The sequence below is a fragment of the Ambystoma mexicanum genome, chromosome 8 (genome assembly GCF_040938575.1).
Source record: "Ambystoma mexicanum isolate Mex_15411 chromosome 8, UKY_AmexF1_1, whole genome shotgun sequence".
Classification (NCBI taxonomy): Eukaryota; Metazoa; Chordata; class Amphibia; order Caudata; family Ambystomatidae; genus Ambystoma; species Ambystoma mexicanum.
Genome location: NC_090929.1, coordinates 174,898,295 through 174,924,758, shown reverse-complemented (window position 1 = coordinate 174,924,758; position 26,464 = coordinate 174,898,295). Strand labels below are relative to the sequence as shown.

Sequence of the window (26,464 nt, the reverse complement as noted above, 5' to 3'; positions counted from 1 at the left end):
GCCTTTCTCCTCTTTCGCTCTGATAACACCTGACAAGGTTTTAAGATAAGCCCGATCCATGAAAGTGTCGTCCAAACAGGCGCTCCCCTGCTCCTCCAGAACCATCATGAACCATATTGACACCCTTTATGCAGCCATGGCCAATTTTTGTAATCACTCTTTCACCACTGGAACGTTCCCCTCGCCCCTTAAGCACTCCCTTGTGCAGCCACTCCTCAAGAAGCCGTCTGCTGATCCTACCTGTCCGGCAAACTATTGCCCAATCTCCATCACCCCTTTCCTGGGCAAAGCTAGCCATCTCCCAGCTTACTCTCCACATTGAATCTGTTGGTTGTCTCCATGACCATCAGTCTGGCTCCAGAGCTTCCAGAGGCTCGGAAACCGCTCTCCTGAAGACCTGTGAAGATCTGCTCTCTAACCTTGATTCCAGCATTAAGTCTGTCGTAATCCTCCTTTATCTTTCCTCTACTTTCGACACAGTCAACCACGCCATCCGGATCAATCAACTATGTGAGAACCTGGGCATCACAGATCAGGCCCTGGAGTGGCTGACCTCCTTCCTCTTGGACTGCACTCCAGATCTAACTTGGCCCCTTTCTCTCTGCCACCTCTCATTACCTGTGGCATTGCCCAGGTCTCTATCCTGGTTTTTCAACCTCTACTTGGCCCCTTTGGCCCACCTGATCTCTACCTTCTCTAACTTTCAGTGTTATGCGGATGGCACTCTGCTTTCCTTCAGGCTCCTCATCTCTCGCTCATTCCTGACTGTCTATCCAAGATTCAGGATTGGTGCACCTCCAACCATCTCTGCCTTAATGCCATTAAGATGGAGATCCTTCTCATTGGGAACCCTGCCCCTGCTTTCCCTCTCTCATTCTGGCTGCCCACCTTGGGCCCCATTGCTTCGCCTTCCTGCGAGGCAAAAAACCTTTTGTCTCATCTTCGACTCCACTCTCTCTTTATCTCCTCGCATCTCGGACGTCGCCAAGACATCCCACTACCTACCAGCTGCTCCTCCTCAAAGGGACTCTTCCCTTTCTCACTTTCCCCCAGAAGCTCACTGTCTCCAGAGCCCTGTTTCTCTCTAGGCTGGACTACTGCAACGGCCTCTTTCTCAAGCTGCCTTCCTCTACTATTAATCCAGAACAGGACTGCGAGACTTATCCTTGGAGACAAACCCGGGATCCTATCTCTCCAGCCCTGAAATCTCTTCACTGGCTCCCGGTGGTTGCAAGAATCTAGTTCAAGAGCCTTTGCATTGTCCATAATGCTTTCTGTGGTCGGGCCCACACTACAACCAACGCTCTCTTCCAAAATACCTTCTGTCTCGAGCCCTTCCCCCAGCTACCTCCAACTCTCTAAGAGCTAGACGCTTCTCCAGGCAGAGAGTGGGGGGTAGATCTTTCTCCTCTGCAGATGCCTTTCTCTGGAATGGCCTCTCTGCCCCTCTCAAACTTGAACGGACCACCTGATGTTCCGGAAGCAGCTCAAAACTTTCCTGTTCTCCCCTGCTTTCGTTCTCTCCCTCCCCTGCTGACCTACCTGTCTGCTGTACTGACTGGTTGCTTAGCTACCCTCAGTCTCACTGAGTCCAGGCTCTTTCTTGATCAGTCACCTTTGCACTGCCTCCGGCCTACCGTGCACTTAGGGGCTGTAACTGTAACCCTACAGTCCCTTGTTCTTCTTGCACTACCGAGAGCTACACTGCCCTGGCTGCACTTACTCAGAGCATTACTGCCCTGTTTTCCCATCCCTTCTTCCTTGCACTCCCCCCCCCCCCTCCCTTTCCCCTTGCATTTCTCATTCTCACACATGCACGATCTGAATGACACAAGGCCTAGTAAGAGCATTTGTCTTGTCCTCCCTCTATTTTCCCCTCCCTTGCTTGTCGCGCCTGGAAACACTTGTGTACAGGCATGTTATACTAGACTTATATCATATCATTTTATCACAGAAGCCCAAAGAAATATACAATGCCGCAGTAAGAAACAGCAAGACTGGCAGCACCAAAATGCAAGTCTAGCCAGGTAATTACACTTAGCAGGACTGCTTTATCAGAAATGTACAGTTAAAAAAATGTCATACCAAACTGACGAATAACTAGACTGGCTTCACCAAAATGCCTCTCTGGCCACTAATACCACATAACATGCCTGTTTAGCCTGGACATGGACAACCATTATGATTTATCGCACAATCCAGCCCCATCACATCCCTTCTCCCTCCCACACCCTACCCCAACCTCCAAAATCAGCCCCTTGGCCCACAATTGCCTTCACGTCCCTCTTCCTTGTCCCAGAGCTTACGTTCGAGGCTCCTTGCCTCATAGGTAAGTACTGGGATGAGGAAGAGTGGGATTAGGAGTAATGAAGATACAGGTAGCTAAGTCAGGCATTACCTCATTTACCTCTACCTCATCCCAGTACTTGTGTATGAGGCATAATGCCTCATACACAAGTACTACCTCATACACAAGTACAGGGATGAGGAAGAATAGGGCTAGGAATAATGGCGATTACCAATAAGTAGTTAAGTCATTAAACACAAGTAGAGGCTTAACAATATTGAGTTGACTGGGCTGCAGCCCTCACCCCTAGAAATGTTGACTCAACCTGGCTGTACTTCGGAGCAGTTGCCGGACAGAACAGGACACAGATGTTAAACGACACCTGGGTTTTGCTGTTAACAAGGGCCCAGCAATTACTAAGGTAAAGCATTTCACTGTTAGTACCTGCATTCAAAGGCCACATGTTTTAAGCAATTTAAATTGTGATGTGGGTTTAGTACTTTCATGCCAGAGCAGTGATTGTAAGAGTAGAAAGGGAACAGGAGACTGTTCATTCTCACAGCAGTTCGTAAGTGGGTGCTTCCACACTTAAAGGAGAGAGTTATCTGCTTGTAAAATTGAAGCTGCACTAGAATAGTCTCATTAAAATGTGCAAAGAAGTTTGATGCCCCCACACAAATAAGTTTGCCCCTTCCCCACCGCCTGTGAAGTTAGCACTTCTCCCAACATTTGAAGGATCAGCACCCCGATATGTAGGTTTTGTTGCACCCCTGAACACAAGAACACACATCGTTCACCATATACACGCACGCACACACAGCCATCCATACATTTAAGTGTGCACCCTTTCACCATACATGCACACCCAGCCACCCATACATTTGTGTGCACCCTTTCACCATACACTCACACAGGCAGCCACCTACACATTTAAGTGTACACCCTTTCACATTACACTCACGCACATCATGGGGTTGAAGCGAGCCCTATTACTTCAAAAGAAAATGGTTTCTTTTTGAAATCACCCTGACTTCATAAAGAAATTATTTCCATTAAGGACCGAACCATAACGGAAATAATTTCTTTATGAAGGCAGAGTGACATAAAAAAGAAACTATTTATTTTGAAGTCATAGGGCTCCCCCACTCCATGACATGCAGGCCTCCACCCTGGGGTCTTCCATGTCATGGGGTGGGTGGAGCGCTCAGACTTCAAAAAGAAAGTTTCTTTTTGCAGTCACTCTGCCTTCCAGAAATAATGTCTTTATGAAGGCAGAGTGATTTCAAAAAGAAATTAAAAAATATATATTTTTTGAAAAAATATTTTCATTTTTTTTGTCAAGTGTGGCCCCCTCCCAGGACGTGTGCTAGCAGGGTCCCCCGCACCACAGGGGTTGCGGGGGCCCCTGTTAAGCCAGTGCTGAGTACATGAGTGATGGGTGGCCTCAAGGAGGGGCTTGTTATGTTGTGGATCAAACTCGTCGCAGATGAATTCGAAAGCACCATTTATCTTACAAGTCAAGCGAAAGCATGAAAACCCAAGAGGGGAGATTATTGAGAGCCAATATTGTGAGCGAGGAAATGGTGATTTCCCTACCCTGTATAAAGGGGAACGACTGAAATAAATTGAAGCGTGATAGTGTGAAAGCTTAAAGAATACCATGGTAAAGGGGGAAAGACTCTGAAGTAAATACAAAGTGTGATGGTGTGAAAACCCAAGCCATACCCTGGGAAAGGGGAAGACCTTCTAAAGCAAACACAGTGTAATAATTTGAGAATCCAAATCCTAGATAAGAAACGGCTACAAGTTGTGCCACAGATATAACGTGGGAAAGACCCAACTGAAGTGAACCATACTCTAGTGAAGAGGAAAGCATACTTCAGCCAGGAATATCAACAAGTGTACAATGAAGGATACCGTGAAGGAGCAAACCTGTTTTAAGTCTACAAACAAAGTCCCAAGATGGAAAAGAAACTTCTTAAGCTCGTTTGAAGAATTACAGAGACTGATCAAAGAAATAACGAGAAAATGTGTTATTGTGATTTATACTGCACTATTGCCATTTTCATGTTCTCCAGAAAATCCTATATTAAAGGACAGAGTGATACTACCAGTATCTAAGGGGAAGAGAGTCATTCCCCAAGCTTAAGTTAGTTTTAATAGTGGTAGGGTCAGTTAGGATAGTTTCTACAGAGGATTTCTCTATTGTTGGACTTCCGAGACCAACTGACTTACCTTCGTAATTTAGGTAGGGAACTCCCATAGTGATAGGGAAAGTTAGGCATTGAAACTCCTAATTTAATAAACCATCCTGACAAATGTCATCTTAGAGTCTGTGTCTTCCTTCTGACTCGCCACAGCACCACTCTCGCCTTTTCACTGGAGGCTAAACCGAAGTGTTCAGTGGGTCCTGCAGGTTTAGACAGGAACTTGGAAGGACATCATATGAAAAGGCATATAAATGAGATTCTTAGAAATAATTTCAAAAGGCAATTCTCATTCAATTGTGCTGCATTGTGTGAAGTGGTTTTACAAACAATATGGTCGTTTTTAGTAACACAGGCAGAAAGTACACTGCTGAATCCCATGCATTTCAGACTAAAAGTCCCTCTTCAGGGAAGGCATTCTGCCTGTTTTGAGTGCCTATCTTCACATGTGAACCTGTAGTGGATGACTGAGGTGGATTTTTGTTAGAGGTCTCAGTTAAGGCCTCGTTGTGTGTACAAATGCTCCTCCCAAAAAATAAATCTGCTACAATGCATACAGTGCACAGCAGTCATGATTTTGATGCGTTTCTGCCCCTGTGATCGTACAACTCCAGCTATTAAAGCTCTCCATTACTTACGAGGATGCTGTAAGAAACCTGAGAGTATCCTAACACCTAATTCCGCTGGATTCTCTTCTCAGGTGGCATGGGAAAGGACATTACTTTTGGATCCTGACCCTGGGGGTGGAGAAGCAAGGGAGTGAGTGGGGTGCCACAAGAGACCTGGTATCCCCCTTTCCCTATTGAAGACCAATTTACCCCCTCCCCCAGCCTTTAATGGCCATTGTAAGCCAGCTCCCATCATTTCCACACATTTTGTCTGACAGTACAGGGACGAGGAAGAGGCGACAGAGTGATGAACACTAAAAAACAATTTCACCACTCTAGTACTGGGACGTGGAAGATGTCTGCAGAATACTGTGAGGGTCGGGCATGTCCCTTTAATCATAGTCAGGCAAGCCAATGAGATCCACACCTGCAACCTGTCAAGTGCTTGCAGGTGTACAACAAGAGAGCCAGAAAACAGCATGGAGAGCAACAGTGAGGCATCTGTGGGAGAGACCAGCAGGGGACCCTTTTCATGAGGAGGCAGCCGTGGTGGGACATGAGGAGGAGCCAGGATGCTGACCGACAGCGCAGAGAACTTGTGAAGCCCAAAGTGAGTTGGGCCGTTAGACTGTCACAGGTGTGGGAGCCTCTGTGTCGACGAAGGAGCAGCTGGAGCTGCGAGCGAGCAGGAGAAAGGTGGGCACCGTCCATGCAGAGGCAGCGGTGCTACCGGCGTGTGCAAGACTGCACCTGGCGTGCGAGCGGGGCTCGCAGAAGCTGGCCCGCCGACCTGAGAAGCAGAAAGAAAGCTGCAGGAGCCGCCGAGGACTGGTGAGTCTCAGGGAAAGCCCCTTGAAAAGCGGCCTGCTCCTAGTGTGCTGCACATAGGTAATGAAGTACCGACCTGAATGGAAACTTGAAATTAAGCATATTGCATACATATTGAATACCGAACCGAATGAAACCTTGAAATTTAGCATATTGAATACAGAATTGAATAACACTTTATGGGCAAAGCAAATGAGAGATGACCGCAAAATGGAAAGTACCCATTTCAAAGCACCCTACGTAGAAGAGGGCAAGTGTGAATGAGTGCCATAGAAAGGTGGGACATAACCAACACCACCACAAAGTGAACTTTGAGTGAATGCAGTGCAGCAAGGCCAAAGACTGGCATGAGGTGTGTGACACATGACAAAGCCAAGAGGCTAACCAGGAGAAGCCAGAGGTGTGTTAAAAAAACTGCACATAAGACCAAGAGGCCAACAAAGAGAAACTAGGTGAATGTGACTCTGTACACAGGGGCAAGTACAGAAGAACCTGTATGAGCTGAAGAGCCTAGGGATCCTGGTTGTGTGGCCTGTGGTGGGTGGGCCGTGTGGTCTGACAACTATGCCTAGACAAGTGAGCCCTGAATTGTGAAAACCGAAGACATTGTGAAACAAGCCAAGGAGAAGCACCGCAAGTGAACTCGTGATGCAATCCAGAAGGAGGGTCATGTTGACCTTGAGTTGCTAAACATTTTGAAAAGACTTTAACTCAGCCACTTGTACTTGTTTCTGTTTTGGGGAAGGGAACCCTGAGAATTGAGAAACTGCAAGTGTTGTCTTGAGAACAAAGCCTCAAAAGAAAAGTCTTGAACTGTGTTGCTTGGAACTTAGGGAAGGGAACCATGAGGATTTTGTGGAACTGTATTGCCTTGAATATGAGAAAGGTAATCTTGAGACTTTGTGGAATCTTCTTGAACTCGGGGAAGGGGAGATACAAAGGATGCTAAGAGCTGCAAGAAGCTCAGAACGTTGTGTTGATCACCCCCTCTTTTTGTTATTGACATCACTACACATTGGTTAGCTTTAGTTGTGACCGCAAGGATAGGTTTTGGACACAAACTGACTTTTAAGTTGAACTCTTTGACTTCGAATTTCTGTAGTTTTGTTAAGGTGGGGAAATCCCACCTTAGCATAGGGCAAGTTAGGCCTTCTACCATCCTGACATTGGATTTAATAAAGCATTTTATTATACATTTTGAATCTGTTGTCTGTGTCTTGCTTTATCATGCCTTCACACTTGGTGAATCAAATTCAAGACACTATGTAGTTTAAGACCTTATATTCCAATTGCCCCCTTCTTTTCCTGGCTGTAAAAGTTTGGGTCATTCTTCCTGGCATTCCTTACATTCGGCTTCCGCTAATCTGAGGTCACTACCGTTTGTTTGGCCCAACTGGGTGCATTAGACTATTGCAGTTTAATCAACTTTCTTAGGAAACCTTTACCCACTTTTTGTTCAGTTCCAAATTTGCTTCATTTCAAGAAAGAACTTAAATCCTCGCTATCTGCAGGGGTGGATTGCTATGGTCTGTTTTTCTTAATCTTCCTTGTGCTTCTGATTTAGCTCTTTGTTTCAAGATTTACTTTGTGCGACTTATCGTCTTGATGCCAGTAATTGTTTTAGCTGCACTATACAAAAAGAATAAAATAGAAATTGTGATTATGCCTTGCATATTTGATAACGAGGATGATTCTAAAGCCTATTGGATTAATTTTTAGAATTAAATAATTTAAAATGAATGTCCAAGTCTGGACTTGGAACATTTTATGAAATGAACTGTAGTAAGCCCACAAATTAACTGTTGCTTACACCTCAGGCCAGCTTGATGGGTTAATGCACTTAAACCTACTGCTCATGCTCTTCTAAGATGCAGTGTTAACTCTTAATACCAAATACTTTCACAGCCTTGAGCGAGGGTAAAAGACCTTCCTCTGGGGTAGTGCAAGCATTTTGCTGGAGATGGCAATATAAAACCGCAGTAGAATCGTGGCTGAAGCCCAGGAAGACCAGTTAGCTTTCTCAGCTAAGAGAAAGTGTCACAGAAAGAGGCGTGGGGGACCGAGGACAGTAGGAGACTGTCGGGGTTGATTTACAGAATGGTGGTAAGGAGGCATGAACATGTTGAGTGACAAGGAGTATAACTTTCATTTTCAAGCTTTGCCCATTACCATTGTAGTTGGAAAACTGTTTTTTCTCATTAACCATTCGTGGGGCAATGCAGGGGGTGTCTGTTTTGACTGGTGAGGAAAATTATCAGGAAAAATTATTGCATGAATGAAAGCGTAAAACAAAAAGATAGTGGTGAGAATTGGTCACTGGAGATGGCCCGTTGGACATGGTTATTTACAACTGAAGACTGTCTTTGAGCCTAATTGGTGCAAAGAGGACTGTGGCCACGGCTGAAGGCCCTTGAAAGTGGGCCCTAAATACGAGCATTCCAAAACTCTTAAAATTCAGTGAAAAAAGTTTAGTTAAGGGACTGTTAAGATAAACCAACTTATTGCAACAAAACCCATGAAATTCATCAGGTGTGAGAAGGGACGACAATCTTCACTTGAGTCCCTCCCCCCTAGTTGCTGAGACCATGAGCACATACATAAGATAACCACAGGGATCAACAATGAGATAAAAAATATCACAGAGGCATTTACAGTGGCAGCTTGGAGTGGAAGAGTGACATCCCTTCTACATCCGCCGAATTTCATGGGGCTTGTTGCATACATTGGTTTGTCTGGACTGTCTCATAACTGAAGGTTGTACAGAATAAATCTACATTTTGACACTTTGGGGTTGAAAATCTTGTCACAAGGAGGCAAATGACACCTGATATTTTAAGGACCTTTGGGGCAATAACCTGTACTTTGTGTGGTGCCATTTTTCAGAGTGTACTAGAGGGAGGAAAGACTGGAATTTGTCTGGGCGTGCTAGAACTTTGTGGTCTGTGCATTATGGAGCAGTGACCTTCATGGGACCCTCTTTATAACAAGAGCAAGATCTAGGCATGCACGTGATGATTCACAAGGTGTCGTCACTTCTCCCCGGGGGAAGCCCTTTTCCATGAGGCTAGGGAGGTGTGGCCGCTACCCGATAGTCCCCATAGGGGTGGTTTAATGAAGTAGGACCTCATGTCATGGGGATGGACTCTCCCTCTGGGCATAAGCAAGATTTCCTGGGGTACAGGCCAATGAATGTTACTACTCCCCAACATTCGGTAGTCCTCACTAATGTCCAGAGCCACTATATTCAGAACAAGCCTATGTATTGTTATAACATAGACTTATGACCAAAAGTACTAGGACGAGTAAGAACGCAGGAGACATAAAGATCATGTACTGCGATAACTCTGGCATGAGGTGGCCCCATGGAGGCATGAGGCTCGGTGACGAAGAAACCATGAAGGACTTATGCAATCCACATGTAAGGATCTGAAAAAAAAGTATAAAAATGTATGAAGGACTGTCGGATTGTAGAAGCTCGGCTGCACAGCCAAATGCAGCTGTAACGAGAAGCAGTGGTGTCGGGAGCTGCGGTATCTAGTACTGTAGGGGAAAGCAGCCGGCACTCAGTCTCCAGCGCAGGATATTCGAATGCTTATCAAAAGCTGTAGAGAAGTGGAGAGCAGCAAGAGGACGCAAAGGATGTTCTCTGCCCGCCGAGTGAAGGCAGACCGCATCCCAAAGCCAGGAAGAAGCTGCAAAGCCACAAGTGCAGAGGAGAGAAGCCCACGGAGCCGGAGAAGTGTAACCCAGTCCCAGGAAATCCCAGCAAGGTACCCAGGCTCTGTGAGAGCTTAAGGGGAGGTACATGAAAACTAGAGGGGGGGGGGCAGGGTTTAACACAGAGGCTAAGGTTGCTTTTCCCCAGTCCAGCATTGGCAAGGAAGTTAATGGGCATAACAAGAGCAGAGTCTGGGACCTCAAGAGTAAGAAGAGCATCAGAGGAAATCTTCCAAACCACTGACTACCAGAGAAGGGTCTGGGACCCCAAGAATAAGAAAAGCATCATATAAAGTCTTCCTCAGCGCAGTGGTAGAGGAGAAACCACTGGCCACCAGAGAAGGGTCTGGAACCCCAAGATCAAAGAGGAAAACATCCAGAGGAAATCTTCCTCAGCACAGCAGTAGTGAGGAATCCACTGGCCTTCGGAGAAGGCTTTGGGACCCCAGTATTGATTTAAAAAAAAACTGTATCAAACAATACCAGGCTAAGGGAGTCCTTCTGTTACCGGATAAAGACGCCAGGGGAAGGTAGTCTTCCTCCCCTGGACACATTGTTAATTGAACCAATAAACCACAAAAACCACCAGGATTTGTGTCAGACTTCAGGGTAAGGGAATCATTTTGCCTAGCCTTGTGGTGAACTGACTAAGATTTGTACTGGAGACACCAGGGGAAGTGAGTAATTCCCCCCCAGGTTCTATTGGGAGCGGCATACGTGCACATCAGGAGAAGGGAGCCATTCTCCTGAAGAAGGAACTTTCTGTTAGTTTACTCTTTAGTTTTAATGTGGGGATTAGAGTAGGATTTGACACAGGTCGGTGGAACATTGATTTGATACACATACTGACAATTCCTTTAGGTTTATTTTCTGGCAGGGAAACTCCTCTTAGAGATGGGTGCAGTAAGGTATTTTACTTAAGTTTATAACCAAAGCCTTGCCACCTTTTTGTGTCAGCTTCCTTCTTCGACACACTTACACATGACTGAGACCAATCTAAAAGCAGAGGGGCAGCTTCCAGACCTAAACTGTCCCTGTGGTTTACAGAATCCAGACCCAAACAGCTGGCTCTGATAGCACTAATCTCCCTAGCAAAATGAATCTGTATGCCCCAGTGTTCCCATCCTCTTCATCGTTTTAGCTCTATAGCCCTCCGTGTGAAGGTATATATCTACCGGAGAGCGAGCAAGGAAGTGGATGAACAAGGAGAGCATCTCTGCAGACACTGTGTGGAGAAGAATGCCAAGCCGATCTCTACTAGTCTCGTTCTCCCTCTGCTCCCGAACTGAACACCATGTCACACTGCCATAATTTATCTTCCTATCTCAGCCTATCCAATTCCTTTCCCCTCATTCCTCTAGCCCTACAGTGCTTTGAAGCTGCCAGATGGGGTGAGTTTTACACAGGAAATCTGCATACATGGATACAGTTAGGTGGTGGAAATGCGAAGAGGGCTACAAAGGTAGACTGAGCATCTGCAGATCCAAAGTTTCAATTGTCCAACAGGTATTCAGTAACAGAGAATTAGTGAGAATTGTGGTTCATAACCTAGAGAGCCAGAGAATTCAAAAGTAACATCGACTGTTCTGGTAAAGTGAGCCACCCTAGTTGGAGCAAATGTAGCTGTTTGAAAACTGTATAAGCACATTTATGCTGCCTCGTATGACTGGAGCTCCCGATTAAAGGCGTGGAACTTGTGCACGTGCAGTGTGAGAAACGTGCTATTGTAGTTCAAGATGGTCTGGTTCGCATTTAAGGCTATCAAATTCCAGGTGGCCTTCAAAGGTCTGACTTGCCTTTGCTATTGTGGCTGAAGGTCCCTCATAATAGTTATGGCAAAGGAATAATCATTTCATTGTGACATTGCTTGAATTACAGGCTGGTCTTTGGCACAGCTGTGTATGATGCATGCTTGGCACATTAGTGCAAAAGATGTACTCCGTAAAAGGTTTATCAGCCAAAGAGTAAATTAAGTTTATCAAATAGGATTTATTTCAAAACCAGTACAAACGTTTAGTTCCAAGGGTAAATGGTATCCATCTTTATCATAATCTTCCTTGGTCCTCCGATACTATTGACCTCTGGGCGATTTATCATCTGAAACCTTCTCGTCGGGTTTGCTCACTTCACTGATTTATTTTTAAAATGTTGCTACATTCCTTTAAAGTAACTTGTTCCTTTAATCCAGATGCTCTCCTCAATATCCAAGAAACATTTGCAGCTCTTCTATGGTCCATAGTCGGTGTTTATTACTTTTCCGATTCAGAAGTACAAGGGGGGGGGGTGCGTGAGTGTCCCTTGTCTTTACAAAAATATGTAAACTACTTCATCGAAAGGTGGCAGTTGCCAATACTTCAAAGCGTTTGGGTAAGCGAGCAACATTGCACGGACTGTCTGCATGGCATTTTTATTAATGGCAGCACAGTTAGATGTTGGTCTACAAACAGATATTAATTGTTTCCCAACTACTCTTGCCAGGATGCACTGTAATTGAACATTTTTTAAGTGATTCTTTGAATCTGTCTGACATGCTGTACCCTATAGGAGCACATCTTGCTATGAGCAAATATATATCTATTTACCGGTTTAGTTCTACTTGTATTTCCATGTCTCCATTGCAGTCTTTCCTATTAATCTTAAACCCCTGTGCGTAGTTCTTAAAGCTAGCAATGTTGATTTCTCTTATTTGAAAAAAGAATGGACTGAGTTTGAGTTGAATATCCTCTCTTAGTACTATTATCTACTCTTTACTTGTGTACCTTTTCTTTTATTCATTATTTAAAGCTGCAGTCCTTCTTGGGTTCATACAAATTAACCCAGCTATTTAATTCCACAGTTATGTTCTCATTAAGTGGTGCAGAACTTCCTTTATGATATATTGGGCAGGAAAGCGGAGAAGAAAGAGGTATTTGCCTAATAAGCCCATATTTGCGTTTAACTCATGGTGGCATGTGAAAATGTGCAGCCAGTAACATTGGCAGGTAAAACTATCCAATCATTGTCATTGAGTTTTTAGTTTTACAGCAGTTAATAGCAGTACTACGGACGGATTTCGGTACCAGAAATGTACTTATGTATTTTTTGATGTTGAAATCCTCCTGTTTCGTGCTATTTCTGCAAGTCGAGCAAGAGGTCTGGAAAAAGAGGCACTTGTGTCTGATGTGCCAATAGAAAAAGAACTGGGAAGATAGACAGAAAATCATCCTGGAGGGTGGGGGTAAAAACGGCCTAGGGGAGCGGCAAACTCCCATCCCCTACAGCTCCCAATTTCAAAAGTAGATGATAGAAAAAAATTCACTCAATGAAAAACCTTGATATAGTAACCGTTGATGGTTTTTCACACCCTTGTTTCGCATTAAACACATTTCCATAAGAGGGCAGGATCCTGGCAGGCTGCTGCGGATGCTTTGAATGCATTTCTAATTAAATATATCCTACTGGAAGTCGCACCTTGAAAATAATATGGGCAAGAAACTCCATGATCAGAGCTTTTAAAAATTGTAATATCTTCTCCTCAGAGCCATAAACATTACAATGACCGGAGAAGTCGAGAAAGGAGGCGTTTCCATGCAAAAAGAAATCCGGAGGTACATGGGTGTGGGTGGGGTTCCACTAGAAATTATTTTAACATCTAGAATTCAGTGATTTTCTTTTGTTTTTTCCTTCTTTTTTTTTTGTCAGCCAAGATTCTGCAATTTTATTTTAGCTGAAGTCCTAGTTTTTTTTTTTAGTTCTCCAGAGTTCAAATCTTTATTTTCACTCCCCCCTCAACATGTATGCCTCTAGAGGATGATCACAGCAGGTCAAAACCTGAGCTAAACTCATATTGATAATTCTGGAAAAAGGGTAGAAAATTACTGATCATGTAACTAAAAGAAATGCATTGTTTAGCTCAGCTTTTGTGTTCTGACATTATAGCTTGTGGAACTACACAAGCAACATTAACAGTATAGAACATAGATTATCTTTAATGAAATCAAAGTTAAGGTCAAACCAAATGTATTTTCTTTCGTAGTAGGGGATTGCTTTTTGTAATTCAAGGTAGTACTGCGGCTTTAAATTGTACATGACCAGAATGCTGGGCATTGATAATTCCAGAAGTGTAACCAAATTTAAATCTTTTAGGGTAGATTTTAAGTGATTATTTAAAGTGCAGCATGATTATATTGCACAAAAAAGTCCATAGTTAAACTCTGTATGACATAGTGGGGCTAGGGAAGATTTCCATTGTTTTATGCAGATCTCTTTGTTCTGGCTGTATCTGACTGGACTGGTTAAATTCGCTATGCTTGGCACAATGGATGACATTTCCTAGCATGCAAGTAGGTTACTCCTCACCCACAGTGTGTATTGAAATTGTCAACGCAATTAATCTAAAAAAGCTTTCTTTTTTTCTCTATGGTTCTTCTTTGATGCAAGGATTCAGCCACACAAAAGGCGTTACCTGAAACTGCCACACCTCCGATGAAGGGCCTGAATATAGAATTTCACAAGCCTTTCTTCGGTCACCTTACGATAGACTCTTTGTTGGATGCGGAGGAGGGTGAATTGGAGGAGGAGGAGGAGGAAGAGGATTCAGATGACGATTGGGATGGGAGTTATCAGCCAGCTTTTGTGGAACAAGCTCAGAACAAGCCAGGACACACCATCCCCATCAAAAGGAACAACTTTGACTCCTTTTCCCTCACTTCAGCCGATCTGTCTGATGTCCCTGCATGGCAGTTAAATGATAGCAAAGAATTCGGCTCCCTGTTGCCAGATGCTTCCCAGGGTACCACAGATTCCAGTTCATCTCTAACAGATGCTTCGCATGAGTCCACTAATTCTAACCCCCCTTTACCCGATGTATCCCATGCAACCATTGAATATAGCTCGCTGTTGCCAGATGTGTCCCTTGAGGCAGAGGACTATAATGCATTGTTGCCAGATGTGTTCCATGAGAGTGCAAGTTTCAGTTCAGCTGGTCCAGATGTTTCCTTTGGGAGCGCTGATCATTCCTCGCCGTCACTAGATGTACACTCTCGTTCATCAGATCCAGATACAATTGCACACGGAGATGTTTCAAGAGACCTTCGTATCCAATCCCTGCAAGTAAGCTGTGACAAGGTATTCAGATTTCTTGGCTTTTAATTTTATATATTTAATGAAAAGGGTGCAAAATTTTCCCTTGCCACGATCTGTTGGCCAGTGACAATTAACTCTTGGTGAGTAAGAAATGGTTTGGTCTCTGTATGTATGGAATTGATGTGACAAGTACCTTTTTGTGTCTGGCTAGTAGCTTGCAACTGACGTTTTCCCCCTATAATGGATGCAATAATGCGTATGCATTCCTAAACCACACAAGCTTCACTCCACGTATGTCATGTTTTGATACACCTACTTTGCAAGGTTCGTTCCTGTAGCTGCGATTTGAGAAAAACTGAAAAGATGCTTTGATTGGAAAGCACACCTCTGATGATTTATGGGTGCCGCTCCCATCAGAATGAGTGTGCATCCAAGAGTATACCAGTTATACTCCCAGACATTCCAGATATATTTCAGCAGTAAGAATATGTGACGTTTTAACATTATTAAAGTGCATTTGTATTCGGATTTCAATTGCATTCAGAATATTTTCTGATATTGAAGCATATTCTAGATCAAGGAAATGTGTAACAAACGCCCCTGGATCTAACATTGTGAGGCGTGCAACAGGTATGCTCATGTGGCGTGGCAGCTGCTTTCAAACAAATAATCCTGATTTAGTGTTCCATTAATACTTGACTAGCCAAGTCTGACCAAATCATCTGGGCATGCCACCAAATCCAATAGCTGCCTTTTCATGGAGGGCTAACGGCCTATGTCCTGACGTTGGTCTGTACATGTATCTCTTGTATAGAACCTGCCATCCTAAAATAACTGAAGGAGCACAGATGTCTGCCAGGAACAGAAGTAACTATCGGTTACTTATCATTTTCTCGGCTCAGATTGCGCTCTCTTATTGTTTTAAGCTAAATGGAAACATTTAGCAATAGATGAACCTATGCATAATATTGTTACTAGAGTCTGGGTGTGACATCACTACTCACCTGTAACATGAAAAAAACATCACTGCTGCACTTGTTACAGTGAGTTATGAAGTCTCAATTCTTGCTGCCTGCCCCAACAGAGTGAGAATGGCAGTTCCCTAAGTAGACTTCAAGCTGCACCCTTTTATTAGAGGGAGGGTTGCATTTTTAGTTTCCTTTCTCCAACAAATGCTTATTTAGCTGATAAGACATTTAAGGTAGTATATTTCTTTAGAGCACTGCCAGAGTTTACAGGAGAGTAGTACTATATGCATGCTGCCACGTGTTGTGAACTTTGCAGTGCCAGGCTTCAATTTTATTATACTGTTGACAATATTCATATGCCACATCTTTGCTTTTATATTACAGGTTATATATGTATCCCCAAAGGGTAGATCTCTGAACTTGGAGCCCCACCTTGAGTACAAATATTGTTGTCAAGAACCCCCCCCACCCCCAGATGCCATAAATACTCATTTTCTATTGAAAGCTGTTGCCATAGTCATTTTTTTTTAAGGGTCGTGCTCCACCCCTGGACATTCTCTGGGCCTCCCTACTGGGGCCAGCTCCACAGTTTGAAGATCACTGCCTTACATAATCAAGAGACCGACGTATTAAATGGGATGATGTTTTGACCATGTATTATAAAGAATAAAGTACTGCATCATATGTTAGAAGGATCATGCAAGTTGCCTGAAAGTTGGGCAAGGTTATAAAGGAAATCTGTATATGGCCTTGTTCCTCTATTCAGCAGTGTTGCTACTCTGTGACTTGCAATATCCTTTAATCGTACACAAGAGATACTTTATCCCAGGTTCTAATTGCTGTTCACTTTTGCAGTGATTATCTCTATTATGTGGGATAGCTACACTCTGAATGTCTGCCCCTTCAGGGGTAAACATTACACGCTGGAAGCTACTAGCCAGGCATCCGTCACTCTCCCTCCCCGGGTAGAAATGCCTTTGGGGAAGAAGGATAGCCCAGGGGGCAACATGTTCATCTGGGAAGCAAGACAACGCAGTGCAACACAGGTTTGAATTCCGATCCTGGGCTTAGAAACTTCTAGCTGGTATTAATCACGTTATAAAAGAACAAATATAATTATAATGCACCACATGCATAGAGCACACCCTTTCTTACTCGCAAAGTGGGTATTCTCACTCGCTAATGGTGTGTGCAGATGTTGAGGCATCCACCACCTTATTTGTTTAGAGCTCTGAGGAAGCCACTTATCCTGAAACTGGAAAACGCGTGTGGGTCTTGGCGCTCAAATTGAAGTGAGTAGATGGCCACCTAGAGGCCAGTGGTGATTTGCAACATATAACAAACTCCCTCAGATTTGGGCTTTTGTCTAGCTTGCTGCTTTTAAATCAGTAGAATTACAGTTGAGCTGTTCACTTGATTTCTCACCAAAAAGCTTTTTCTAAATTATAAACGAGAAAAGACATACAACCTCTCTTGCCTTTTTTTAAACTATTTTTTGTTTGATCTTTAAACATGTGCCCAAAGCTCATGGCAATTATCTCACGATAGGCATTACATCAAGATACTGGTACACAACATGTAATCCCTCAACCAAAATGAATATTATTTTTTATTTTTTTATTTTTTTTTATTTGTATTGGTTTATACAAACCTTTAAAACACTTCGAGTTAGTCCAGACCCAATACATAACAAAACAAGAAAAAACATATGCATGAGATAAAGTTCCGTCCTTTTGACACGGTTTGTGTCTTTAGTGCCAAAGGAGCCTTGTCAGGGAGTGATTAGTTTGCTTCGTGTGATGACTAAGCCATGTTAGACACTATCCTAATGTCCTTATACTTCGGTGTCAGATATCTCAAGGCTCCTTTCAATCTCATGCAAAAACAGGGTTAACACCCTTGTCAGTTTTGTGTTTGAACCCATAAACATCTGCTGCCACCATTCTTCGGCGTTCCTCAGTGGATATTCATTTAACATTTGGCCAAGATGTTTAGTTCTTAGAGATCTAAAGAAGGGGCAGAATAAGACCAGATGTTTAAGCGTTTCGTCGCAGGCTTTACAAAACCTACATACGATATTAGACTTATCCTTTCCAGCCCAGTTCTTTGTTCGATCTTTAGTTCTAATAAGGTTTAGGCGGAATCTCATATATGTGGCTCTCCTCCTGTTGTCTGGGAATAAGACCACATAATTTTGCAGTTTATTGAACGCTCTTGCTTCACTAGGAGCGTCCCTCATTGTTTTGGAAGTCCTTCAGTCTTCGCTGGTTTGGATCCAATCGAATTCCCAGATCTTTTTCTTTACCAACAGCGGATTGTCCTGCAGCGTTTTGGTGTTGGTCTCATACATGGTCAGAAGCTCTTCACATTTCTTAAACCATAAAGCTAACAGACAGTCTGGGTTCGCATTTCCAGGTTTGCCCAGTATTTTAAATTGTGGAGCAGCGTCTGGCAGTGTAGTTTTCCTAAGTAGGGCCAGGGCATTCCTTGTGATCCGTGCCTCAATAGAAATCAGGCCTAACTCATAACGTAGGCAGGCTGTTGAGATGCTATTTGGTAGATGTAAAGTTTTTACCCAGAAGATGTGTTCTAGGGTTGGCCAGAATTCAACTGGGCATCCAAAAGCATTTTCAGCTCCATATATTAGGGACGGGACAACCTTCTGCTGGTAAAAGGTTATCACTGGCTTAAGCGAGAACTTCACATATTTTTTGTGTAGGATCAGTGCTTGAGAGGCAAAGTGTCGGCATTTTGTTTTCGCAATCTCCATCCAAGGGCTATCATTTATGTTTGTGTTAATTTGCATGCCGAGATATCTAGTGCTTTCCACCGTGGTAAGTTTTTCTTTTCCCAGATGCCATCTAAATTTGTTGTTTTTCTGATGGCGGCCCGTTTGCAAGTTTTGCAGCGTCAGAATTTCACTTTTTGTGTTATTGATGTGCAGACCATTGGTTTCCACATAACATTCCACTGCATTCATTTTACGCTGGAGGCCGATCGGGGTGGTATCTAACAAAATTAAGTCGTCCGCATACAGCATCCAGCTTAGAGCACAGCCATGTATTTTTGGGGAAAAGGATCGAGGCTCGTTAATTGACATGCCAATGTCCGAGAGAAACAAGTTAAATATGATCGCCGCCAGAGGGCAGCCCTGTTTAACTCCGCAGAAGGTGTTAATTTCCTATGTAAGAGATCCGCGTTGGTCGAGGCGCACTCTGATGGTAGTAGCAGTGTGAATTTCTTTAATGGCGGCTAGTAGACTCTCAGGACAGCCCCAGTTGGTCATCTTTGTCCACAGTAGTTCTCGGTCGATGGAGTCGAAAGCATGGGAGAAGTCTATCAGGGCTAAATAGACCTTTCTTCCAGATCTAATTGCTTCCATCTTTAGCAAAATGAATATTCGCTGCCTCTGCACTCGCCCCCCACTTCAAACTCACTTTAACAGAAAATAGTCTGCTTGTGATTTACAGTGAACCACGTCTATAACTGTTTATAGTCATAATGTCGAAAAAAAAATGTCGACAAAAAAATTTCGAAAACAATGTCGACATCCTATACTTATAATGTAGTCATTTTTTAGAAAAAAAAATGTCGACAAAAAAATGTCACTTAGAACTATCAACACCTCACCCAACACCCCCCCACACCCCCCCAACCACCCTCTCACCCCTCATACTCAACACATTCTAATTATATATTTATTTATTTTTCGATAAATAAATAACCAAAAAGAGTATCATTTACTATTGGGGGGGTTCCGGGGGGGTCCCCCCCAACCCCCTCTCACCCAAGACCCCCCTGCAACCCCCCCACACCCCCCACCCCTCATACTCAACACATCTTAGTTATATATATTTATTTATTCATACAATAAATACAAAATTTCGAAAAAATATCGAAAAAATGTCGACATTGTTTGTCGACATTATTTTTTTCCACATTTATTTTTCGAAATTTTGACTGTCGACATTTTGACTGTCGACATTATGACTGCCCACCGTCTATAACTTGGTAAGCGCAAAGAATTTCTTTATAGTATGGGATGGATATATTTACCTGCAGCATGAAATCCTCAAAGAATATATGATCTGACATTGATCAAGAAATTAGTAGGAGTTAGTCTACTGTGGGTATATTGGTGCCCAAATGTGTCTTTATAAACGAAAATAGTCTATTCTCTCCAGTTCTGGTCATGCCTAGGACATTTTAATAAAGGGAAGAGTCTCCCGATGAAAAAGGGGTTTAAAAAGTTTCAGATAAGTCCAGGACCTGGTTTTCCCAGAATACCTCACTATCTCCCACCCTCCCCAATTGCACTTTTCCAGAGGTTCCCAAACTTCACTCTCTTCCCTTTTCTTCCTTTCCCCTATCTCCTTTACCCTCTTGCCCTTTCTTTATCTGTCTTTCTCTCCATAGATTTGTGTTCTTGGGCCACAGTGTCCATTTCGCCTGATCAATGGGAAGACACAGAACTGAGTTTCTCTGTAAGAAGAGTGCCCAGCTCTTCCTCCAGTATTTATTTAACCTTAGGGAGTCTGCCTCCCTGGTGTTTGGCAGAGCCATCTTGGAAGTTTTCTCTGGTCTTCTGAGGGGAAGAAACTCCCGGACCTCCCTACCTCCCCATGCGTTGACCTTCTTTCTCAATCACCCTCTTTCTTTGCTAGTCCTGAGGTATCCTCCCTCCTGGGTTTTGGCCCCACCCTCCCCTCAAACACCTGCCTAGGACCAACCAGATCTTCCATAACCTTTGTCTGCCTGTCTTTCAATCCCTCCACCTAGTCCTTCACTCTCATCCTTCCTCAGCTGCCTTCTGATAGTTTTTCAACTGCTCAGTTCCTCCTACTGCTTCCTCCTGATAATTTGACACAAACTCCTTATGGAACCCTGGCTGCTTCTCTCCACCCTCCGTTCTAAGCTCCTCTTACTATCACTTTCACAATTATCCACCTTGCTCCAATGCAGCCTTCACACTCTCCTCCTACCACTGCATGATGTAATCCTCTTACCACCGCTTCACAATCATTGTCAACCTTCTCTGTGGTTTTACAACATCAACCTTGTGTTCGCCAACTTCCTTCAGAATGCCTCCTCCAGATCTTCAACCTCCTGTTTACTAACCACAATCTCTCCTGCTGTTTTCCCAATCACCTTGTTGCCAACAGTCCTATGTGTACCACCTCTCACTTGCTTTACAGCTTTTAATCTCTCCTCCCACCTCCTGGGTCTTTATCCATGTCGGGCCCCTCCTGGAGTGGCCTCACTCAGCCCTTTGGGTCTCTTCTCTAGCCTTCCGGGGAAATTACCCAGCTCTCCTTGATCTGGCCTTACCCGGGACCCCATCTTCCTTGGTATTTACACACTCCCTGTTCTCCCTTGTCTAGCTGCTCTGGGAGCTCTCCTGCAACCTCCTCAGTGTATCATCCATGAACTCTCCAACTCCAGCTCATTCTCAAAACACTGACCTCTCTACAAAAATGCACACTGCCATACGGAGCTTGGGGGCTTTTATAGCCCTGTGTACGCTCCCCATGGGCTGGTTTCTTTGTGAGGGTCATCGCCTATGTCCTGAAATTGGCGATGGGCTGAGATTGGCAAGGATATTCATCTAATGCCCTATATTGCTCACTGCTCATCAAATGTGTGAATGCATCTCATATGTATTTCAAAGTCTTCTTTATTTGATATTTGCCTTTAAGCTGAATAAGAACTTAGGCTGGCTAGGCACAATTTAAATGTGCACCAACCTGTCATTTTAAAAACACAGCCACACTATGCTTCACCATCAGTAATAACACACATGGGCTCCACAAGCGCTCTCCCTCCAGTTAACAGTGCTTCTGCCATATTGAATAAATGCTTGTTGTTTGCTCTCTGTGTGGTGTGAAGCTTATCATGCATATTGTGGTGCGTTCACAAACTTAAACAGCATGGCTTTGAATTGGAATCTGGCAATGAGCTACAGGCTGAGGCCCCAAGGATGTGGAGACTGGACTGTAGAGTAGGAGCCAAGTACCTCTACAGAAAGTTCCGCCCCCATTTTGCCTATATGTTGGAAGTCGGAAATTGCGACATTTATGATGCCAGTAATGGTCCCTATACCGCAAAGAGTCACCGAAAAAAAAGGTACCCATTAAGAAAGCCCTACATAATATACCCGCAGCGAAATGACAGCATCTTGAAGGAGGTTCTCGAAGAAGTGTGAAGTGACAAAGACAAGAGTCTGGTGATGTCACAGGAAGCAGAAGTGACGCACCCAGAGGAGATGCTGAAGAGGAAAGTATATGGACCTCATAGAATCTGATTGCGAAGTGAAGGATTGAGCAACACTTTGTGTGCAAGAATGAAGATTGCACGAACAAAAGCACTGAAGAAGATATACGCAGTGAATAGACTGCAGGTGGTGCCACCAATATATATATATATATATATATATGTATGTGTATGTATACAATCTGGATGTTCCACAACGCATTTTAGCAAACTAGGACCCCATGATCAAGAAGGGCTGAAAGTGTGGCGCAGTACAAGAAAACAGCTGATGCTGAAGGAAGATTTGAGAAGGCTGGGCTGGCCCAGTGTCAAGAGTTGGGCCACCAAACACCTGGTTATCCATTTAAGAAAATACAATGAATGTGAGAAACGAGACGAGCTTCTGTTGCAATCTAATGGAAAAACACTAGAAGTGCCAGGTTTTATTAATTTAATAGTATTAAATATGAAGGAGGAGCTCCAAAACACGGTCTCCTGTCACATGGTCAAGATGAGAATAGACTTTGGGCAAGCTACACCGAGACAAGAAGTGCTTGTATTCACACTCCCTTCCCAGAGACGAAAGGCTATTGCAAGGCCGAGTTCAAAGACTAATTGACTGGTAGACAGTAGGAGTGATGATGGATGATGGGCTAATTGGGTGGGGAGGCATGACCAAGTCCAACCCTCCATCACCTGGGGTACCAGCTTGCGTGCTGCTATCGAGTGGAATATTCCAGAACGGTACAAGTATGACAACCAATAACAGAGGGACGCATAGTGAGGAGCCCTATAGTTTGAAAGCCAATGAAACGTGTATTTTTTCTTATTTTGCCACGTAGTATGACATCACCCATGATGAGTTTTTGCTATATAACTGTTTTTTCATGTAAAACATTGAGAGACTTAAGCAAGCGTACGTTGATGCCCGTTGTACTCCCTGTTTTAGAGAATTGTTATTAAAATAGCTAAATCTTTGCCAACTTCCTGAGTCTGTCTGATTATTTATGTACTAGTAAGATCTTCATCCCCATCCATCTCATATACTGTTACCTCGTCTTGAAGAACCTTCGGGTGTCATGCTGAGAACCTGGTGTCTGCAGAAGCTGCTGAACCCCCGACAATCCACCCAAAATGTGGCACTCCGCGCTGATATATATATGACCGCTCAGTTTACCTCACTTTCAGGGGAAAGGGGGAAGGGACAAAGAAACAAACACCAGGCTGTAAGCGATCACTCGCTGGTTCTTCACCTGTAGTTAAAACATAAACATGCAATACACCTCATTACTCATGGGTTACTATACTAACCTCAAACTCTATATCCTTTACCAAAATAGTCAAAAAACCATACCTGGTACTTCTCTTCAGTATGCCCAGAGAAGTGATAAGCAGACAAGACTTCCTTACTTGTGGACCAGAATCTTATAGATCATTCAGCCTTCTCAGTAGGTCCATGAATGTAATTTTTAACTTTGTAGTTCGTCTGCTCCACCCTAAGATTCTTGAACAAGGTCTAAAGTTCTTCAAATAAGTTTAAGGAAGTTCTTTTAAGTTCTTGTATTTGTTTTTTATATTTTCTCTGTAGAGTGTCTTTTACTCGGGAACGAATTTTAAACTTGCGATGAAATCTTCACGTGGAAAGCCAGCACACGCGCTAAAATCCAAACCGCGGGTAAAACACAAACGCGCGGAAAATCCAAGCCGCGGGAAGAAACACACGCGCTTTACTCCAAGTCGCGGGAAAGACGCACACGCGCTGAAAATCCAAACAGCGGGAAAAAACACATGCGCTTTTCTCCAAGTCGCGGGAAATTCGCACACGCGCTGACAATCCAAATCGCGGGAAAAAAAACACGCGCGCTTTTCTCCAAGTCGCGGGAAATACGCACACGCGCTGACAATCCAATTCGCGGGTAAAACGCACACACGCTAAAGTCCAAGACGCGATAAAAAATTACACGCGCTAAAGTCCAACCCACGAATAAATACGCATACGCGCTAAAAACCAAATTGCGGGAAAAAGCTCACGCGCTTTTATTTTATCACGTAGAAAAAACCCTCGCGTATATGAACAGTTAACGCGAGTCCAAAGTTCACGCTCGCGCTTCACTCTCACGCGCAGAGACACACGCGCGGGCTCAAAGAAACGGGAAAAAACTCACGCGCTAGTTTGAATTGACACGTAGAGATAAAAAGCAAACGTACGCGCTTCAATTTTTTTAGATACAGATTTGAGATTTCAATCCCTTAAAATAAATGTAACCTTTTTACAAAGTTCAACAAAAATGGAAAGTCACTTATCTTGTGATTGAGACTTGAAAAGTACTTTTCTCAGAAAATTGGAAGTTTCTAACTCCTGTCCTGTGTCTTCACCAAACTTCATACACGACTCCTGTTATACTTTCAGATTTTCCGCTCAACTGCTAGAAACTTATCACCCTTGACCAAGTTAAGCAGGAGCTGCAAGGCACACAACCTCTCAGCTGGGCAAGGACGATGAAAGGCAGTTTAGAATGTTCATTGTCCTCCCTATAAACAATCTCCAGCCAATTAGAATTTAGACTGAGAACCTCCATCTTGGCTTGGGGCATTTTCCATAGACTGCAATGAAGGTTAAGGGCAAAATTGGCTGTTTAAAAATATAACCCATGATAACTTCCCAAAACCTTTCTATACTAAATATGTGTCTCCCCTGACCCAATGTAAATGAGTATATGATACTGCATGTAAAGAATATGTCACTCCAACCTGACAGTACCTGACATCGGGTTCACTTGTCAGCCGAGAGAGGATGGTTCAGGCCCATCAGTTGGTAGGTATTTAGTATTTTCGGATAGTCGGACATCCTCTGCCATCTAACCGGAGGATTGCAAGGTTTCCTGTGGTGAGCGGCCGATATAGAAGTTTTGCAAGAAAATAGATACTGGTGGGATGGATCCTTCTTTCACGAAATCCCTCCTGGTTTCCACAGGCGCTGAGCAGACTAAAGACGACGGTGGCCGATTGGAGGAGGGGTCGATATCGAGGCTCTTGAGCCAAAAAACGAATGGTGAGTAGATTGAGGGGACTGGCAAAAATAGAGAGAATGGGATTGTCGTAATGTAGACAAGTAACAGGGGGTTTGTTTATTGTATAATGAGAAGTGTTTGAATGAGGAGCATTCTGTAGAGCCCAGTTTCCTACCTTAAGGAAGGTCTAGAAGAAGTCATTTTGAAACCCCAAGGGGGTACTTAGGCGGAGCATGAAAAAGGTTTATGTTGCGAAATGACTTAAACTCTGATGCAGGTATTTTAGGGGCTAGGAGAAAAGGAGTACCATGGTGAGAAATATGTAAAGTAGACTAGTTTGTCTGTGTGTTTTGTAATTGAAAAGGTGTCGAGTGAAAAGAGTAAAACTGTGAGGTAAAGGAAGAGAAAGTTGATTTGTCTTTTAGTCATTGTTGGCGCCGACTGAATAGGTAGATTGAGATCATTGAACAGCAGAGGCTTTGAGCGCCGGCTGTTGGCGCGCGCTCATATTGTTTTTCTGAAACGTATTTGTGTAATTGAGTCAATTGAGACTTGTCACAATGGGGGATGTAATTCCACTGATGCATCTGTGCAAAATGCTGCCAAAACACGCACCTAATCTCAAACAGTATAGTAGGGAATGGGTCAAGGGCCCAGCAGACAAGGTGTACATGCCATGGCCACAAGGGGGATCGCTGTCAAAGGCGGTTTTGCAACACATGACCACATACTTGCACGATGCATACACAGGGAAGAAATTGGGAAAGAGGTTAGCTAGTTTAGAGCTCTGTAAAATGTACCAGGAGGAGCGGGAGGATCCACCTCCTGAGGATTGGATGCTTACTCAGTGTAGGGAGGAAGGTGTTGATCTTTCTGCTCACCTTACCTCACCCGAAGTAAATGGCGATAGTACAAAAGATGAAGGATTGTACCCATTAAGGGAACTAAAAGCGGCGACAGGATATAGTAATCCGATACATGAACTGCCTGCTTACAGTAGTGATGATAGTCTTTTCTGGACTAAGGGAAAATAGGAGATGTTTAAGGTCCCACAAGACAAGGAGGAGAAAAGTGAACGACCGGATATGTCATTAGAAATAGAACGAGAGATTAAGAGATGGAAAGGAGAAACGGATAAGGCTGATGAGGTCATGCCCGTACAGAATGAATGGGTGGGTGGACAGATATTGCTCAAACTCGATGGGAAAAGTATGGCGGAAATTGGGCAAAAGGAAGATTAAGACGAACAGGATAGAAAAGACAGGGAATGAGAGAAACAATTGAAAGAGGATGAATACAAAAAGTGCTGACAGTCGAGAACCAATATGTCTGGAAGAGCAGCTGAGAAAGGAAGAAAGGACAGAGGAGCAGAGGAAGTATGACAACAGACAGAGCAATCGAAGACCGAGAGACAGAGAAAAGAGGAAAAGCAGAAATTATGGGATAAAAGAATGCAAAGATGAAGGGAAGAAAAAAGAAGCAATGAGGAAAGAGTTAAATGGTAACGAAAGCAAAGGGAATTAGA

At 43.7% G+C, this 26,464-nt stretch overlaps 1 protein-coding gene across 4 annotated transcripts in view; it reads left to right on the top strand.

Moving 5' to 3' along the window:
* Positions 1–26,464, top strand: part of ENTR1 (endosome associated trafficking regulator 1) — a 540,688-nt gene that overhangs the window by 181,329 nt on the left and 332,895 nt on the right. The window contains exons 3-4 of one of the 4 annotated variants that reach the window (XM_069609576.1): positions 13,166–13,234; positions 14,067–14,753. In XM_069609576.1, coding sequence (XP_069465677.1) covers positions 13,166–13,234; positions 14,067–14,753 — 756 coding nt within the window. The remainder of the gene's footprint in view (positions 1–13,165; positions 13,235–14,066; positions 14,754–26,464) is intronic. The other 3 variants (XM_069609577.1, XM_069609578.1, XM_069609579.1) reach the window with 3 other exon arrangements.